The 20,837-nt window shown below is 41.6% G+C and overlaps 1 protein-coding gene across 3 annotated transcripts in view; it reads left to right on the top strand.

Moving 5' to 3' along the window:
- Window positions 1–2,199: 2,199 nt before the first annotated feature.
- The window catches only part of cpeb4b (cytoplasmic polyadenylation element binding protein 4b), a 29,022-nt gene continuing 10,384 nt past the window's right edge, over window positions 2,200–20,837 (top strand). Inside the window, exons 1-4 of one of the 3 annotated variants that reach the window (XM_071460391.1) lie at window positions 2,200–2,646; window positions 3,485–4,722; window positions 14,961–15,051; window positions 20,612–20,662. In XM_071460391.1, the coding sequence (XP_071316492.1) occupies window positions 3,532–4,722; window positions 14,961–15,051; window positions 20,612–20,662 (1,333 nt within the window). In that variant the 5' untranslated portion in view covers window positions 2,200–2,646; window positions 3,485–3,531. The remainder of the gene's footprint in view (window positions 2,647–3,484; window positions 4,723–14,960; window positions 15,052–20,611; window positions 20,663–20,837) is intronic. The other 2 variants (XM_071460392.1, XM_071460393.1) reach the window with 2 other exon arrangements.

Below are 20,837 nucleotides of genomic sequence, written 5' to 3' on the forward strand. Positions count from 1 at the left end.
ACACATCTCTTAGCCAGGCTATGCTGTGATTTACTAGATAAATTAGGAGAGATTGAAACTGTTGATCAAATGTGATCAATCACAGGTTAAACTGTTACATTGCATAGAATACTGTGCATGCAGGGAATAGCTGCAATGCGTAGGCTGGTTTTTAAATTCAAGCCGATGTACATCAGGGATGGATTCTTTAAAGGAAGAGTTTTGACATTTGGGGGAATATGCTCATTTGCTTTCTTTCTGAGATTTAGATGAGGTGATTTGTACCACTCTCAGGTCTGCCCATTAAATAGAGGCTGGAGCCAGCAGGCAGTTAGCATAGCTTAGCATAAAGACTGGGGATAACAGCCGGTCTGGCATTGTCCGGAGAAAGGTCAAATCAAAAAACACCTTCCAGCACCTCTAAAGCTCACTAATGAACATTGTATTCTTTGAATTCTTTGAATCAAACAAGTATGTTTTCAATGTGAATCTATTCCTTTAAATCGTGCCTATTAAAAGACAATGTAGGAGTTAAGATATAGACCTCCTATATGGGACAAAAGAAAGGAAGAAAATTAAAGTGATGGCTTACAGAAGAGAACATGTGTGTTATCATATATGAAGCACATTTCACATGTTTATTACATGTGGAAAACCATTTAAAAATGTGAAAAATTGACATGCAGGCAAATGTAATTTTCAGACATTTCACATGTGAAATATAAGACAAAACCTTGTAACGAAATTATGTTGGCACATATGTTTTTCACACAGATGGAATATCATGAATTTCACATGTGCTTTTTACCTCTGCCAAGGAGATTATGTCTTCTTTCGCCTGTGTCTGTCTGTTGGTTTGTTTGTTTGTCAGCAGGATTTGCACCGAACTCGGTGGATGAATGGGGTTTGGGCCAGGGAAAAACCCATTAAATTTTGGTGCAGATCCAGTTAAATGTCTGGGTCCAGGATTTTTTTTAACTCACTTTCCTTAACTTTCCACTTTCCTGTATTGCAAGACAGGGTATTTTTCTGCTTAGTATTTGCTCTACTAAGTGCCGTTCTAGTTCCTGGCTTGTTATCTTTTTATATATATATATATATATATTTTTTTTTACAAAGACATAACAAAGAATAATAGAAAAGAGCCTCATGTTTTTAAGGCTTGATGAGAAGAAATTATAGAGGACAGTGATCAATAATGTGGGACTGGAATCTAATGCGCAATATGAGCTGTGTTACCTTAGAAAAATGGGATACCATGAACCACAACACAACAAAAATACCTACTGAAATGATAGCATGCCTTCCTGTATCATTTGTAGATTTGAAATTGTAGTGTCAATAATTGTTACTGGGTTTGGGCTCTTGAATTCAGGCTTTTCAGGAGAAGATGTGAGGAGAATGTGGCCAAAATCAGTTGTCTGCCCTCACACTGACAAAGACATAACGGGAATGTAGAGATGCAAAGAGATATTTACTAGGTGCAAAAAGAAACACTGGATGAATAAAAGTGAATGGTAGTTACAGTTAAAGGACGGTCATTAGCAGATCTTACGGACAGACTTTCAACATAGGCCTGTTGGGACAGGAGAGGCAAGAACCACAAGGTATTCCACATGAACTGGATAATGGATAATTCCTCATTCAAAACCTTCTGGATGTTGTGTGTTCTCCCGTTCGAATAGCAGCTGGGTAGTTTCAGTGTCACCACCTCTTCGTGGTTTTGTAATCTGGTGTATGGAGCAGAATGAATGGCCAGCTCTTTTGACTTCTAATCATTTCTGCTTTGGCACTTTTGTTGTCTAAACAGGTCATCCCCACTTGTACACCGAGGGAGCGTGAGATCAAAAAGCCTGGGCCAAGGATGCTCTTTCTCTGAGGTATTGCCATCCTGTCGAGAAGAGTGTGGGAGGAGGAGGAGGAGGGGGGGGTATCTCAGCTTTCTCACGACCTGATACCGGCTGCGTCGTGAAAGGACAGGACCGTGCAGAGAGGATTTTTTTTTTTTTTTTTTTTTTTTAATGATTCCGACCTCAGTGGGCAGTACTTTACGGATGGCATGGGTGCATTATTGGTGCATGGCTGTTAAATGATGAAGAAATTGGGCGAGGTTGCCGGTCCTCCGTCCAATCGCATGTCGAGGTGTGGCTCTCCGGGGGCGTGGTCAGCATGGAAAGGGTGGCGCTAGAAGCGGAAGTGTGTCTCGGCTGATCTCTCGCTGTTATTCGGCCACGGTCGGTTCCAGGAGAGAGGGGCAGCCAAGAAGCGCACAGGAATCGGCTGGCTCTGCAGGAAAGACACTTAGCGAGAAAAGATATTGATAATCAAACGAACAATGAACCCCATCGAGTGAGGCATTGTGAAAGACCCGCGGCCGAATACATTTCACACATTGCCACGTTAACAAAGCTCTTTGGTGATACGGTCCAGATCAGAGGCAGCGGATAGAGAGCTGTGTCATTGAGCAGGCAGGACACGTCAGGAGAAGGGAGAAAAAAAAAAAAAAAAAAAAAAGCTGACCGACTGCACTGTACGAGTCAGCTATCAAATCACCTCTTTAAAGCTTTTCCTGCCGTACTCATCTTTTCGAGGACACCACCTTGCTTTCAGCCCGAGGGAAGCCGTCTGGACAGAGACATCGCCGAGGTCGAAGGTGGTGATCAGAAGGTGAAAATAAATTTTACTCGCCTGTATCCAGTCTGTCCGGCTAGCTAGCATTCGTGCTAACGGTTAATAGCTAGCTAGCTAACGTTAGCAACGGATGGAAGCTACCATACCTAGTTTATTTTAAAGCGCTCGACTGTCGACTGTTACCTCAAGTGTAGACGTGTATTAATGAACAATAATATGTGACACCACTCACTGGACCCATTTCGACCAGAGTGCACAAGTGTGTGTGAGTTATATCTGATAAATTTTGAGGTTGGACTGACAGCTGTCAAACAAGGTCGAGTGCTTTTCTTCTGAACGTTATAACGGTTTATTGTCAATATGTTAAACATTCACTGATATTTCGTATTAATGTCTTGTCGTTGACGTTATGCCGGGAGTAATTTATTGTCTGTCACTTGGTTTGCGTAAGGAAACCGTCTGAAAATGTGTGTGTGTGTGTGTGTGTGTGTGCGTGTGCGTGTGCGCGGCTGCTTCTAGCTTCACTGGTGGCTGCCAGCAGCTCAGCTGCAGACAAGCTGGCAACGTCACGGGGTTATAATTAGCTAAAGATGTAATGTTAACTGGTTGGCTTTTGTCAACTGCCTGGAGTAATAAGGTTAGATTGTTCAGTGCAAGAATGAGCTCATTCATGACAATATTGTGTGATTATCATATGTCTAGGAATTCTCTGAGGGCGTAAAAAAGACCCAACTGAAAAAAAAAGATCTTTTATGTCAATAGGAAATGACTGTGTCCATCACCTAATTGTTTCTAAATCCCTTGATCTATAGTGGAATGACTGGGCTGACTGCTAACTCAGTGCATGCCATCCTGTGTGCTCTTCTCTCAATAGGACCAAACGATCACGGGATAGCATTTGTGTGTGGGGGGAGAAAACAAATGGGGGATTACGGGTTTGGAGTCCTAGTTCAAAACAACACTGGCAACAAGTCTGCATTCCCGGTCCGAATCCACCCGCATCTGCAGCCCCCACACCACCACCAAAATGTGTCGCAGAGCCCTGCTGCTTTCATAAACAGCACCACAGCCGCAGGGAATGGCACCACGGGAGGCTCTCCCTGGCTCTTCCCTGCCTCTGCCACCCATAACAGTGTGCAAGACGAAATCCTGGGGGGCCCAGAGAAGCCCAAAGCACAGCAGCAACAGGAAATGCAGGAAACGCAAGAAAAGCAGCAGCAGTTGTCCCCTGGGAGTCACCAGGAGGGTGGAAGTGGTGGTGGGATCATTTCAGAACTGGAGAAAGCCCGGTCAGAGGAAGCCAAGACAGACAACGGCACATCTGAGGGAAGTAACGGAAAGGAGAAGCAGCTACGTCTTGAGTCTCCAGTCCTGACAGGCTTTGATTACCAGGAGACATCTGGTCTTGGGGGAACTGGCCCTGTCCAGTCCAGTACAACCTCGTCATCACTTACTGGCTTCAACAACTGGTCAGCTGCCATCCCGCCAGCACCATCAACCATCATCAACGAGGACGTCAGTTTCTTCAACCCGGCCTCTGCCAACAATGGGCCCCTGCTGTTCCAGAACTTCTCACACCATGTCAGCCCAGGGTTTGGTGGGAACTTCTCCCCCCAGATTGGACCGGCGGCGGCCTTGTCCCAGCACCACCCGGCTCCTCCACCACACCCCCACTTCCAGCATCCCCACAACCAACACCAGCAGCATCGGCGCTCCCCGGCCTCTCCACACCCTCCACCGCCCTTTCCGCACAGGAATCCAGCTTTTAGCCAGTTGCCACATTTGTCCAACAGCCTGAACAAGCCCCCATCCCCCTGGGGTCCAGCCAGCTACCAGAGCCCCTCTCCTTCTCCTGGCTCCTCCACCTCCTGGAGCCCCGGAGGAGGCTATGGTAGTGGCGGTGGCGGCTGGGGAGGCTCTCAGGGCAGAGATTATCGTCGAGGGCTGAACGGTGGGATGACCCCCATCAACTCTATCTCGCCACTAAAGAAGACCTTCCCTAACAACCATGTGGCATCCCAGAAGTACCCTCGAAACAGTCCTGCAGGCTTCAACCCCAAGTCCTGGATGGATGATGGAGTCGGCCGTAGTGATAACATCTTCCCCTTTCAGGTCAGTTTGCCTCTGAATGTCCTCATTTTATGATTCAGCAATAATTCTGGCATAGTATTCATTTAATTAATGTTTTTTTCCCCCTTATAGACCTAACCGTGTGTGAATGTGCACTTTGTGTGTTAATGCTTTATGTGTGAATATTTTCAGCAGTGGCTGCTTGCTGCCTGAATGATTAAACATTAACGTGTCATTTATGTCAGCTGTTAATTTTATTACAGTATGTGGTATAACTGCTATTTTTAGAGATGGGGGAGGGCATGAATTTACATGATGCATTTGTTACCGTGTTAGCGGAGAAAGTAGTCGTTGGGCTCTGTACTTCCACAGCTGTATGTCCCTGATGATGACTAATGTGGCCCTGTCACTGCAGTGGTGTGTGCCACGTATACGAGCTGGGGGTTTGGAGGGAGGAGTGGGGATGCGGGGAGCGGGGAGTGGAGGGGATGTCAGGGATAGAGAGGAAAAAAGATGGGGCGAAGGATGAAGAAATGGGAGAGGGAGGATGGAAATGGGGAGAGCAAGAGAGGGCGCGAGGAGAACCATTGCTGGAATGGACGACTGAGTATGACAGACACTGAGAGATAAAGACAAAAGTAGATACGCCAGAGAACAAGGAGATATCATTATGGGATTTCTTTTATTCTTGTCAGAAACAAAGAAAAAAGAGCTGATACTGTAGATTGATTGACCAAGCTCCATTCTTCACTCCCTCCACGTAACAGGATATCAAACGATTTTATTCTGTGAAATGGAGCCTAATGATTTTTTCAGGATTACCACTTTATTAATCACACAGGTCATGGCTGTCAAAGCCTAGCAACTCGTTTTCAAAATGCCAGCCTGTTCCTAATGTAATTTTGACAGCTGGGTCCACGCACACAATGAAGATGGCATGAATAATAGTATTATCACATGTAGAAACTGCCGATACGATTGAAAGAGGTAAAGCGAGCATGGAGATAAATTCATTTTATTGATCCTCATGATTAATTGTGCAGATTGTTACAAGGAGGCGGGGGTGAACAGAGGGAGGTTACTGTAGGCCCAGCTAGGCCTGATGATCAGATGAGAGCTTTCTTTAAGTACTATTCATATCCTTTGCCTTCTTATCATTGCACAATGTTCCGTCGTCTACTCACAGTTTGCTCTGTCAAATTAAATTCTGATCAGTCATAGGTTGCCATCAATATGTCGTCTTGGTTGGGGTAGATAGTGTTAAATTGTCTGGATGATTGGTTGCCTTTATTGTTTCAGCTGTCTGTCAATAGCTTAACAATATTATTAATTGGCCTGAGAGACCACCAGTAATGGGTGGGGCAAGTCATAATCTCTATTTTCATCAAAGCATTTTCTTCTGTAACAAACTAAAATTCTCCAAACACGCAAATTAACCCAATTAAGAATTTAGAAAGTGATGCTCGCTTTGACCTTTTCAGGTATTTCCTTATCTTCGCTTCCAATTAATGACTCACAGTGCACCACAGGCCAAACAGTAAGGACTTTGTTCTGACATGTCTTGACATGTCTTGAGTATTTTTGCTGAATAAATAGCAAAGCTTACATATCAGCAGCAATTTAGAAGTGGATAACTGCCTAATTGTTGTCGGTAGTCACGGGGTGAGGTTCAAATCTGACCTGATTAAAAAATTAGAGTGTCATCCTTTTTAATATTTTTGAGTTGTATTGTGGTAAAATCAACTTTGACAAGCAGCATATTTACATAAAAAAATCACAACTTACTTGGCAGCAGCAAGTAATTATAGTTGCTACATATACTGGTACCTAGCTCTGTTTGTTCCTCCTGTTTCATCAGAACTGTAATTCTGCATCCATCTTGAGCAGTAGTTAGTCCCTTCTGTTATATCCCCATGTCAGATTAAAGCTAAAGCTAGCATTGCTGTAGCTGCAGTATGTCGCCCTTGCTTGTGGATGAATCAGATCAGCTCAAGTAGCATTGTCCGTCTGCCCTCTTGATACTGCAAGGGCAGAGGGAGGATGGGCGCAGAATGGCCTTACTGTGTGTGTGAGGGTGTGGGTGTGTGTGTGTGGGTGAGGGTGTGGGTGTGGGTGGGTATAACTAGAGACTAGTATAACTCATTTACAAAGAACAAGAGTAATAAGGAATTGACAATTTCGGTCTAGATTAGAAAACATATGTAGATGGCTGTTAAGAAATGTACGTTGACGCATAACCCTTAAAATGTTACACTTGGCTTTCTAGGTTGTTTTTAGGCTTGTAAAAGAAAGATCCTGTCTGTAAAGAATAATTAAGTTTATTTATTTATGAACCACATGTGATGTGTTTGTTTTTTTTTTTTTAAACCATAAGCTGAAGATATTGTCCTACTTTCCTGTAACTGAAATGAAAAATGTGTCAGTTTGGTGTGAGCATATAGATCATGTTGCAGCGTTGAAGCTGTCACTGTAGAAACCACTGTTAAATTATTACACAGACAAGTGTCAGGTTTGTTCATCAGAAGCCTCCTCTGTGGTTCTGAGATATCCTTGTCAGTGTTGTTTTTGACTATCAGTGTCTGGGCTTGTAGTTAGATGTGACATGAAAATTGCCATGTCTGTCAGATGAGTTGGCTTAGGCCGTTTCTTTTTCATTCACTCCCATTTTATTACCATGTTGAGGCATTGCTCCAGCCAAAACCATTAAACCAATAGCTTTGTTTTACTTTTTAAAAACTGTACTCAAAACGGTGATTGGCAGCGCTTGTCGAGATCACACACTGTTCAGAAAACTTATGACACACATTGCCTTACACAAGGCACCCCCCACGTTTGGTAATTGAAATACCGTCGCTCCTGTAACACTGCACTAAACAGACCCCATGAGGAACTGTTGTCACACTCTTCCAGTAGCATTGTCCAACTGCCTCACATAGTTTCCATTTTAGCACTGACACAACAGATGAAGGATCAGTGGCTTTAGCTTTAGAATTCCCATTGTTCTGCCTGTGTAGCATCAAAGTTCATCATTGTGTCAGTCTCTTTGTGCGCTTTTGAATAGATGTTGCAAAAAACAACTCTACAGAGACAAATCAGATAGTTGACCCCCAATAAAGTTGCTGTTCTGTAACGTTTGAAGTAAGATGCTATTTGGTACACATGAACACATATTAAAACAGCAATATGCCACTGGTCACAATGTTTCTGCAGAGGCAAAGACCACCCACTTAGCCCACTTTCATAGCCATGACAGTGATTTGTGTATATATGTGCAAATGTGTAGATGCAATTTGAGCACAAGACCATTTGGTGGATAGTATATTCAAAGTGGCGTACAGCACCATTGCACACAGAATACTGTTGCTGCAGCAGGCAGGGCCATTGCTGTATTAGAGCAGCTTTAGCTTTTTTGATGGGCTCCTGTCCAGGCGCACTGCTGCTAACTGTTAATGCACTGGTCAGCTGGAAATTAGCTTTAGACTAGAAATGTACACTTTTGTGTAATTTCCAGAAACCCCTTCCTTGTCTTCCTCTATTCTTCTCTTGTCTTTCTTTCCCTGTTCCCTGTGAAATTCAAGGTCAGAGGCCTGCTGCTGTGTCAGGTGTACTGGGCTCATTTGGATTGGTAGATTTGGCCAGTGACCAGGCCGAGACCTGCAGGGCCTGAAGGCGAGTAAGCCAGAACAGGATATTGTCTCAGTAAGCTACCTGGGTAACTGCAGGTTACAGCTGCCTCCTCATTGTTTGTTTAGCTTACATATACTGCAGACTTATATGGTGCAGTTACATAAAGATATGTTATTAAACTTTCTCTTAAAACCTGTTGTTCAACTTCTGATTGTCTGAAAAGACAAGTATCAGTTGGAAAAAGTAGGAAAGCTTTCAGTGATGCTATTGCCATATCTGTGAATTCTGTTTCTAAAACATTAATATGTGACAAAGTGGAGCAAATCTATGTTACAGGTTTTTCAAATGGTAATTCATTGAAACACCCTTTTATTTTTAGAATCAGACCTGCAAATGATGAACTGTCATCATGTGAGGGGTCAGTGTAAAAGTGGGGAAGTTGTTGTTGAGCAATAGTTGAAAGCAACGGTCGCAATCAGCTTCTAAGCTGATGAAGGGATGCATAGTGCAGTGTTTCTGGGCAGCTTTGGTCAGTCCACGAGCATCAGTATTGTAACTGTACTTATGAGCATAGATGTTCGGCATTTAATTTCTCTATATCTGTTGCTGTCGCTGCCTGACAAACCATATCATCGCTCTGAAGTAGTGCCCCTACAAGTAGATTTGACTTTTGATTGTTTTCATTCACCAGTTTGTACAACAAATGATTTAATGATTCACCTGCTCATTAGCCTGTGTTTGGCAGGAGACTTCCATGATGAGAACATGATTATGGCTGACATGTTTACTTTGAAGGAAGCCTTTCAGGTAGCCTTCCTTCCCTCATCCACGATGTGTGCATGCAAATTCTCCTGACCGCAACCACGTGCCATTAAGCTCTTGAAGCCTCAGATTTCAGCCATTACCTCTGGTCCTTGTCACACTGGTGTTAAATGAGAGAAATGTTTTTTGAGACTAATGAGCGGCCCAGGCTGCGCTGGCAAGCACATAACTCTGCTGCTCATACAGCCTCATTGTGCCCTTCTCACACCCTTGACAGACCCTCTGAAACCGCAAGTAGGAGAGCTTGTATGTATGTATGTATGTGTGTGGATGTGCACATGTGTGCATGAGTTCTAATTAGTCCCTGGCCTATGTATGCTGCACATGTGTCTTAACAAAGGCAGAAGACAAAGCAGAGTCTATGTAGAAGTGTCATATTGTATTTAGCATAGCTCATTGCATATAATAAAGGAGGCAGTTCAGTTGAATCCCCTGGCAGTCCTGTTACACCCCAAATACACACATACACACACCATTCAGCCATTCAACCAGCTTTGGGTAGTAGGTTGATTTTGACAGTTGGGGGTATTTAATGTCATAGCAAGCCTTTGAAATACTTAGACCAGGAAGAAACATAATCACAAGCATCAAAAAATCAACCTGCTTCCCTTTCCTGCCCTCTTTTCTTCTATTTTTTGCTGTGCCTTACCTCACTATTCGCTTTCCCTCTCTTCATCATTCCCTCTCTTTCATCTGCCACTTTCCTCCTTCCCTTCTTTGCTTTGGGCTTCCTCTCTCTCCCCATTCTCTCAGGGATGTGATTAGAAGCACAGAACTTAAGGGGGAAAAAGCTGCAGGTTTAGCACCAATGAATTTTAGATGGATGTTTAAATCATCTCACACCTCTTCGAAAAAACTTGAAAACCACTCCATACATATATATTCGTATGTCCTTTACCCTATTACTTTCTCCTCTCTTCCACCCGCCCTCAACTTCCATTTTTCATTAACAGGCAGGTGACATGGAAGATTAATGTTGGAGTTAATCACCTACAGCAGGCTGTATTTAATCATTCTTTGCTTCGCTACATGTCAGCAAAATCTGTTGGAGGTTGTCCTCTCTGGTTTGTGGTGCCTTCAATTAAAACCTGTCTAAAGTTGAGAGGCTGTGTTACCTTACATGGAAGGAATCTGAACTGTTTTCTAATGTCAACATGTTTTCACTTTACAAATGTAGCTTTAAAAGGTGTCATATTGTGAGTTTTCACACATGGTTGTGCAGATCATCATCTGTCACTGATGTGTGACAGCAGTTGGTGGTGATTAGGGGCATGTGAAAAGAGCAACAAGCTACTGTTGGGCACCGTTGTGGCCTGGCACTCTGGTTCAGGTGGCAACTCTTTAGAAAAGCAGCTATTTTATTACAGTGTCTAACAGGATTGCCCTGAAAATCACCATGAGAGTGAATTGTGGGAACGACAATCAGGTAAACTTGTTCTCTCCTCTCCCAAGTTTGATTTCACTAAGTTACAGTGGGCTAATGTTAAGGTGCTAGCTTGAAGCGCATCTCTCTCAAGTCTCTTTCTCACTAACTGAGCTTGGCAGTGTGCCTCTTGACAATTACTATCTAATCTCTCAGTCAAGGTTTGATTAATGCAAGAAAACAATGAATTTACATTGACTATTGATTAAATATTGAACTTAAAATTTTGATTAGCTGGGCATACTGGGCAATATATATATACCCCCATTGATTGATGTAGTATTTGGTCAATAAAACATCAGAAAATGATGAAAAATTCTGACCTGCAGTTCAAACCCTGAAGTTGTTCAGTTTTTAAATGATGTGTAATAATAAATAAAAGTAATTGTTAAATGCAGTGTTAAAAAGAATCTATAGGTAACAGTAATTGGATCTAATAGGCCCTGTTGAGACTTTCATGCCTCCCACAAGGTTAACACAGTGTTATTTCATCATCTCATTTATTTTTATGTTTGGATCTGACTTTCCACTGAGCACCCGCTGCTTTTTTTTTATAGTGGTGATTTCAAAATTTATGATGCCTCCATACTTGTGTAATCCTGGTACATTAAGATCAGTTCATTACGTATTTGTTGATGCAGGGTCAAACATTCAGAAATAGTAACACAGGGCTTGGTAGAGGAGCTGTGCCATGCTGTATAATGCAAATCAATCCATCGCGCAGACTTTTATCGACAGTCACAGTAGAACGGGGTGTGTCCCTCGAACCAGACAGCATCATGCTTTTTGGTTTTTTTTGTTTGTTTTTAATCTATGTACACTGGGCTACATTTAATGGACACCTGCAAATAAAAAAGCATGTCATGTCAAAGTTTGTGGGCAAACTTTCATAGATACACAATGACATAAATACATAAATTGTGTGTGTCTTGCTTGCAGCCAATCTGTGTGTGTGTGTGTGTGTGTGTGTGTGTGTGTGTGTGTGTGTGTGTGTGTCACTGGCTATGACAAGTGACAATGACTGCGTATGTTTATGCGTGTGTGTAACTGTGCACGCCCTGCAATGTGTCAGGGATAAGCTCTTTGCTGGTCAGCTGGCCAGTTGTTGAGAGGGAGAGATGCACGAATCTGATGATTAATCACCTCCCCAGCCTAATGCTTAGCAACTGCAGAGCACCAGCGAGGCCTCGACTCCGCCATACGTAGTCCACCTCAGCCTCAAAATGAATCCTGAAACAACACAATAGGATTACCCTGCCATACAACAGAAGCAAAAATATAACTGCACTAAGAAGGCAGTACATAAACTGGTACCATCAACTCTAGAAATGCAGCAGATAACAGAAATACTGCAAATTGCTGCTACTTATCTGTATGTATTTGTGTTTGTGTGCTTACCTATGCTAGGATATACTCACTGCTAGTGTATAGTTTTCACAGTAACCAGTCCCTCACTTGTTTCCTGCTTCCCCTGTCTTTGAATGTTTGGTTTATTTGACCTGAAGCAATAGCCTAAGTCCACATAAGATACTGAGGCGGATATGAGAAAATAGTGGACACACTCTGGACTATATCCCTGTGTTGATATTTGTTTTGAGGGAGAGTGTTCACTGGGTGTGTTCTTCTAGCATGTCATCACTGTTTTAGTATGTTCCTTTAGTCAGTGTGGTAAATCTGCTGCAGCTCTTGTGCTGGTAAAATCTTGGCTACAGCTGGGAAGTTTGGCTGTTTAACCAGTAAGCGTGCCAGACATCCAACCACGCTCTTTGGCTGATGAGATAGTAAAAGTAGCTATTGAATTCTGGGAGCCACTGTAGAGACCAGACAGTAGATGAAAAAGTGAGTTGCCTGCCTGCCAAACCCTTGGTCATATGATTCACTGACACAGGTTCTGTTTTACTGAGCTCTTTAGCATTTAACCCCTGTTGTGTTCATGGTGTAATGTAGTTACACGCAGAGCTTTTTTTTTTTTTCCCAGGTGGTTTTGCTTTTAGACTGATCACCTCAGACACTGGCCTACAGTTTGTTGCGAGGGTGTGACCTGACCTAGTTGCAGGATAAATACTACAGGTTAGGCCGAGAGGCATTTGTTGGAAAGACAAAGCAGAACATGAAAATTGTGACTATTTCTGTGTGTTGTGATCGTAGATTTTCTTTTAATTTCTCACAACTTCATTTAATTGAGGGGTTTTATGTGCTCTGTCATTCTTTATTCCTCTTGTTTAATGTTAATGTGTTGTTTTTAATCTGGGAACATCAACCCACAGTTGTCACTTCTCACTTTCTCTTTGCTTTATATGGATATGTGATTTCCAGTGCGCTGCATAATAGACAAATAGCGTCTCTCTTTTTAAATCGGATCTCCACATAAACTGTTGCTACACCTTATTGGATGAATGCATCACTTGGCTTTTAACTCTTGAAAAACGTGGCAGCTGTCCACATTTCTCCTAAACCATGCTCCAAACTAAGTCTCTGAATAAAGTTTATAAAAAGATATGGCTATGCCATTGCAGAGTGAGGCTTTTCTTATCTTTAACAGCTTTCGTCCACAGGGTTCAAGAGGCTGTGAGTCATGCCATGAGCTAAAAATTCCTCCCTGTACCCTGATAGGTCTGTCGAGCATCTTGTCAGACTCAATCAATTCTAAGTGGATGTTTTCCCCATTTAAATCTCATAGCAAAAACTGAGCTCATGAGCTGCATCTTGACTTTGATATTTTTCAGCCATGTATATTTGTGGTCTAGCAGCCTCTCTGTCTTCTGATCCCCTTTTAATCTGGTGTTAATTGCTCTTTTATTAAAAATGACGTGCATTTCTTTGACACTATCACTGCAAATAGTGAATTTAAAAAAATAATGGTTTCTACAGTTGGTATTATTTAAGCATGTCATTATATTTTTTTCACAGCTGTACTTAAAAATGATCATGACAAAGATATGTTTCAGAAAGTAGGAAAAAAGTTTATTTCAGTTTTGACCAGACAGTTAATCATGACTAAACATTTTAGTCATGATGTACAGCATATTGAACAACAACTTGTAGCCTCAGGAGTCATGCAATGTGAGATCTCTGACACATGATTGAGGAACAGAAAACTTTTTTAATGGTATTTCTGCTTTTAAGGTGGCATGCATTGGAGACTGACTGGAAAAAAAACAGGGAAGAGACAGAGGAAGGAATGAGACAGTCAAACACGTGAAGTTGTGTGGACATAAAACATTTGGCACCAATGGTAACTTTAAACAAGAAGGGTACAAATGTCTTATGTGGTCTTCAGCAGCTTTGTGGTTATTTTGGACAGAAGGAAACCAGAGGTTATCAGTTTGTTAAGAAGTTGTGTTGTCAGAGGCAGCATGTGTGTTTTTGGTTGAGGTGGAGTCAAGACAGAAGCCTTATCAGCATGGCACTTGGAGTATGTGCGAGTGTGTTTGTGTTAGGGCACATGTTTTTGGTGTGTGCGCATATTTTATGTATACACATTGGATGGGTGTGTGTGTTTACATGCATTTGTGTGTGCACAGAAACATTTCCAGTATGTTTGGTATGCCAAGGATGCCCTTGTTGTGGGTGACAAAGCTGTCACTCCTGCTTGGTTCGACTGCGTGTTTTAGTGTTGACTCTTACACTGCCTTGTTGAACGAGTGCGTTTATTGCGAACCTATGAGGGCATCTTCTCAAACAATACCATATCTTCTAAAAGTTCTTGTTTAATTCAAATGGTTCACACACCTGTGCCACAGAGAGAGAGGTATTTTGAGCGTCTGTTTGGCAGCATGGCAGAGCTGGTCAGAGACCTAGAGGATTAAAGCAGAACAAAAAAAAGTGAAATCTTTTAAGGTTGATCCGACCCTTGCAGGATATATGAGTAATTAATTTCAGTGCTGTGAAACTAGGGCTCACTCCTAATGTATTTTGCTTGTCATTCTCTCTATTAAGGCCAATGCCAAAAGTGTCAGAACCTTAAATTTAGAGGCCGTCATGCATTTAAATCCTCACAGTATCTTTGGGTTCCATTTACAGTTGAAAACCCATTGTAAATATTGGGGGAAAGCTTCTGGCTGCTCTTTCTTGGAAAAACTTGTTTTTATTAATTGCTTACCTTGGTCATGAATGTCCAGGCTAGGTTTTGAGTGTGAAGCAGTCAGAAGTGCAAAAAAATACATTTTCTTGGGTAAATCAAGATGGATGCTGCCTCCTCCTCTTGTGTGGGTGTGCTCTTTGCCCACCTTGAGTTAACTGAGGCAGTGTTACATTAAAAGATGCAGAGAAATCTGCCCTTGATGCTCTCATGGAGCTTCTCGGTGGCCTGAGAAAGACTGCTGGCTGCCACAAATGACAAAGAAAACAGTGTAAACTGCAAGTAAAGAAAACTAAATGGTTTCTCTTCTTTCTCTCCTCTCTTTAGGAACGCACCAGGTCATTTGACAGCTTCAACATGAACACTCTGGAGAGCTCCCTGATTGACATCATGAGGGCCGAGCAGGACACCCTGAAAGGTGAAGATGTTAGCCTTCAGTCAAGAACAAGAAACACTAGTAGCAACACTACACTTTTATTTTACATACCGTTGACCATAGAGACGTAGTGCATAGAACCTACCTACCCATGATGCACCATGGTCTAGACAAAACAATGATTCAATTCACTGATGTTCCAAACACAATATCTTATCCCATCCACAATATCCCATTCGTGGATTTACCCTGCTTAAGCTGTCCTCCTCTATGTTTTGGACATAATTGTAGCATAATTATTAACAAAATGCCTACACCTACTGTTTTGCAAGCACATGGTTAGCACGCAATATTTATCAATCTTTATATATCCAAGCTATGTGTCAATCATTTATGATTTAAGATGCCTCTAAAAATAGTCTCAAACAATTTTTACAGATGGCATTTAATAAAACGAAATGTAAATTGACCATCCTCTTACATAAATATACAAATAATGACATGATTGTATCTCATTGGCCAAGCATCTGGTAGGAGCGTTACACTTTGAATTAGGGCTGGTAACTGCTCACACATTCACACTTATTCACAATGTAACACCTCAGTTCTTAGCAGGAAAGCTTCACTTCCTCCACAGATCAGACATGTACACATCTTTTGAGGTTATGATCAACAATAATAAAAAAGATCTGTCCGTGCAGCAGTCAGGTGACACCTCTGTCCTCCTACTTCCTCAACAACAATACCAAAAAAACCAAAAAAAAAACAAACTTGTGATTTTGTAAGTGTGCATGAGCATGGTTCAGTAGGTATGACCGCTCTGTCTGATTAATTTTGGAGAAGGAGACGCTGAAAGCATATAGGGCTGATGGCTTTGTCTTTGAGAGGGGATTTGTGTGAGAGGTGGAGGGACTCCTACTCATCTGAACCAAAGTTGTTGGTCATTATTAGTTTCTCATGATCACAGCTGCAGAGCTTAAGGATGAAAACAGTTTTCCAAACAAATGGCTGCAGTTGAAAAGTCAAAAAAAAAAAAAAAAATTTCCTTGACCTCAATGGACGTCATAAGGTCAAGGAGAGATGTGAAGGAGAAGTCATAAGGACTTAGGAAAAGAGAACCCGTGGTGCTGACGACACTTACACTTTTTTTTTTAACAACTTTATTTATAACACATGGGTGTTAAATACTCCTTTCCTAACCACAAAAACAAAACAAACAGGACTGGAATGTTGAACTAAGATAACATAATGATCATGAAAGGACAAGTAATAATTACTTAGTGAAAACATTTATGTGTACAGTATTTTGTTATGATGATGATATGGTTAACTATAAATTTAATACACTTGTTCTTCAAGATGACTCCCAACTGGATTTGAAAGAGAAGAAATTTCTATTTCTGGATTTTCCTAAGCAAAAAAAAAAGACTTTTCGACTGCAGCCAGTGACTCAGTTGTCTCTGTCCAAAAAGTCTGGCACGGCTGTGATAGACATAAATGCAAGTTGGTATTATCTGTAGTGTGAAGCTGTGGTTGTTCATCTGTTCATATCAGGTCACCAGCATGAACATATTTCGGTTATCTGGCATGTTTGCAAACTGTGCTTATAAACTGATGTAGTCTTACAGCGGCAGTTTTGCACCTTATAAATATATCAGTTTGTTTCATTTCTGGGTCATTTGTTATTGTCAATGTAATTTCTAGTCTTGAAGCTCTCTGCCTTATATGGATTATATGATTACACACATACACAATATATATTCTTTACATCTCAAAGTAGAGACTCACATTGTATTTGGTTGAAAAAGAGAATCATCCATCTGAGACTGAATGATAACTGACTTTGGGTATTGATTGATAGAGACTAGCCAATGTCTGTTATTGTCTGAACGGTGTTAGGCAACACTTGTCAGTGCTGGAAATGGGTTATTGCATACAGCAGGTAGCTGGTGTTGTTTAATTATTTCATAGGGTGTAACTGACAGTGATTATAGACAGACAATGCTTAATTAACAGGAATTTGTTGCTATTGGTTGAGAGGGAGTAGCTTGTAGGAGCAGTTCTGGTAATGCTCTTTGTTTAGAAGGAAATACTTGACTTTCCCAAGGCTTTGGTTTGGGTGGGGTGCTGGAGCTTGGTTGGCTTTAGACTAGTTAAAGATGTCAGCCATATTTCTTTAGTAGTTTCTGCTTCTAATCCCGCATAATAACCCATGCACAAAAATGTTTTTTTTAGGCTGTCACAACTTATCAATGGGCTTAGCACCAGAAGCTGAGGAACTTGTCTCTCGGTCTGTGTCCTCTATGAGTTCAAACCTAAGTGTTAAAGATCTCAAAATGGCACTGACAAGATATTGTTTTCCCTTTCTTGTCAAATTATGCATTTATATCAAATCACAAAGAACATGTAAAAGCTTTCTGTTCTGAACATTGCACATAGTACCTACATGACTCCTTGTCTCCAAATCTCAGTCATGCATTTTATCACATTATTACCTGTTGAATCATAATGCATGTATACATTGCTATATGTTCTACAACAAATGCATAACCATGTCAAACATGTACCATTATCACTACCAGAATAACATGAGTGAAAAGTCAAAAAGTCAAGAGTTCAAGACACTTCACTATCACCTCCTATCTATTTCAGCCTCACACCCACTGGGTTTGGCCACATCCAGCTGTGACCTAATGTTCTGCTGTCAAACTTAAGTAAATCTTTCCTCAATATTAAGAGAGGAAGACTAATGCCATGATTGGTATCCTAGCTCCAACCATGCTGGCACAGATTCCTGGGACTGTTAGATCCAAGAGCTTGGCATCAGAAGACAAAACAAGTCCTCTAAAAACCACAAGTTTCTGCCTCATCAGGAATCAAACCATGTAGGGTTTTTAAATTGTTATGAAATTGCATATAGTTTAGCAGAAGTGCTGTTACCCCAAACTTCCTATATTAGTTAAATGTGAATTCTCTTCCCATTTGTGTTACAGCTGTGTTCATCTTTGAGGAAAGGCTGACTGTTTGTCCAATATTTTATATTGTATCAGTGTGCATTTATCTTTCCTATCACTCCTCTCATTTGACCTGCTTTTTATGCCTCTGTGCCGGTGACAGCTGTGGTCGGATGCATTATCAACTCGGGTTGTTGGTCTGTACGTACGTCCAATTCTTGTGAACACGATGTATCTGTAACAACTTGAGGGAATTCTTTCACATTTGGTGCAAATGTTCACTTCCACTCAAGGATCAACTGATTGGAATTATTTGATCGACGGTCAAGCTCACTGTGACCTCACAAAACACGGTTTTGGCTGTAACTCAAGAATTCATGCACTAATTATGACGAAATTTAACACAAATGTCTAATAGGATTAAATGATGAAATTATGACCTTTTATATCTAAAAGGTCAAAGGTCAACTTCACTGTGACATAATGTTCTGCAAAAACACTTCATGGACATTCAAAGCAATAACACAGGAACAGAAGGGCAGAGTGTGACCATATTTCACATTTTGTTGGATACTGAACTGTTGGCACTAATCTTGTTTGCCCACCTTGGCACTGTGGTGATTGTATAGATAATTTTTGCTGCTGGGTTGACGATGTGTGTGAAGCATATCTGAGTCTGGATAAACATGCACGTAAGCTGCAACTGGACTGCTTGGTGGAGGAATACAACCCGGGGCGGTTGTATGCCTCCATCTTTCTCAAATAATGTTCTTGTATAGAACCCTGTTCTCCACTGCTTTGACATGATGCATCCCGATATATCCCGTCCCTTGTTAGTTGTCTTTTTTTTGTCTTGTGGCCCTTGGCCTGCTATAAAATATTTTGCTATTTATTCCTTGTTGTCAGAATTATAGTCAGACTTAGGTGTGTAGTGTAGCAGTGACTTAAGTGACTTCTTCCCTTTTCCCTCACAGCAAAGCAAAAAGAAAAACATAATTACGGCACATTTTCTTTGAGTGCTGACTCTTCTCCAGGCCAACTGCTTCTCCCTCTCTCCTGCTCTCTGTCACACATACATGCATGCACTCACAAAGGTAATAAACACAGACAGCGTGATTACACAAGCACATTTAGATACACATAAGCAGAGCAGAAATTTCTCATTCCAGCGGAACATATTGAACAAAGTGAGAGCGATGAAGCAAGGGAACAGGCGAGACAAAATGTCTACAGTAGAAGTAGCTTTGAATCGCTTCCAGCATTGTCCTGACTGACAGAAAGGATCCCTCTGTTCAGCCACCAAACACACACACACAAACACACACACACACATCACTGTGTGGTGTGTGCTTGTGCATGCATGTGTTTTAACTGTTACTGCACTGTACATGTATGAAGCCAGCAGGCAGCAGCATGCAAATAAGGTTCATAGAGAGGGCACACACAACCCTGCAGGAACACAGGGATACAGGGATGGGATGTGCTTACATGTCTGTACACTTGCTCCTCAGAGACTATTAAAGGCTCTTAAAATCCATATTATACGTTCTGCTCAACTGGACTTTGATTTTGGGTGGTGCACCTATCAGCACATATTACTAAGCTAAATTACAGAGGGAGATAAACTGGTGGATTCTGCAGTGTTGTCCAGAAGGATTGTCCTTGTCTGTGTAATTTTGTTCTCGTTGGCATCTCTGATTTTATTTTGATTGAGCTGAACATTTTACTGAGTTGTATTTTGGCACTGGTAATGTCCCAACTGTGACGAATGAGTCTGAATGTATGGAAATCTGTAGTATAGGAGCTGTTGAAGCCACGGGTGGTCCGCCCTGGTTTCTGCGGACCGTGAATCCCACTCCTGTTTTATGCACCACATCTACTGAGTACTGTGGGGCTCAATAGGCGAGGTGTGGGGGAGGGGCCAACAGATTTCCATGTGACTGAGGCATTGGAATGCACCAATCACAGGGCGGTCCGTACCCATACAACAATGGTTGTACTATTTCAGCTCTTTCATCTTATTATCCCTCTGCAGCAAGCGGGCCTTGCATAACTTTGAAGCTTGTTTGGCATCATAACATGTACTTGTGTGGGTGTGCGTGTGTGTTCGGAGACGTGCCTGGCAAATGGCTGAATGTAAAATGCATGACATGAGGCTCAGAGGAGAGAGAGTCACAGTCTGGGAAATGGAGGTCGATGAGAGGGAGGGAGATTGTTTGTGTCCCACAGATGTAGTCTCTAATGAGATTGATGCAGAAACAACACAATATATTCAAAGCTGTCACAGCCAAAGCCTGTTTGGGATTAACACTTTTACTAAACTTTTAATACATGCTTCTGTATTAGGCAGCTATTTAAAACTTAAACCATAAACTTTTATAAGGAGTATGTCCTACACTGTGATCAGAACTGTTTAAAAAAAAAAGCCATTTGCAGGATATTTATGGAGGTTATACGGTCATCAACATAGAGACTTTTGATGTATCTGCTAGATTTTTGCAAAGAATTCGGCATGAAAAGTTGCCCTCTCTATTCGTAAAAACCTCAAAACTTTATTTAAATGACTTTAAAACCCATTATCCCTCCCCCATGTATCATATGTAGGCCCCATCATGTTAAATGTTTCTGCTCTGTGTCTCCCTGTGCAGGTCGTCTTGGGTTCCCCCATCCAGGCGGGGACAACCCTCTGCCCCTCAATGGTACGTATAGTAGCCTACTTAAGGTTTTTAAGAGTCCTTTAACATTACAAATTAGACATTATAATAAGTCACTAGGAGACTGCATACAAAATTAAATAGATTGTTTTGACAAATTCAATTAAAAATGATCAGAAATCCGTAAAAATAAAACATAATGTGATTAAATGTCAGGCAG

The sequence above is a fragment of the Trachinotus anak genome, unplaced genomic scaffold, assembly GCF_046630095.1.
Source record: "Trachinotus anak isolate AG129_WGS33_773 ecotype Australia unplaced genomic scaffold, CSIRO_AGI_Tana_v1 ptg000024l, whole genome shotgun sequence".
NCBI lineage: Eukaryota > Metazoa > Chordata > Actinopteri > Carangiformes > Carangidae > Trachinotus > Trachinotus anak.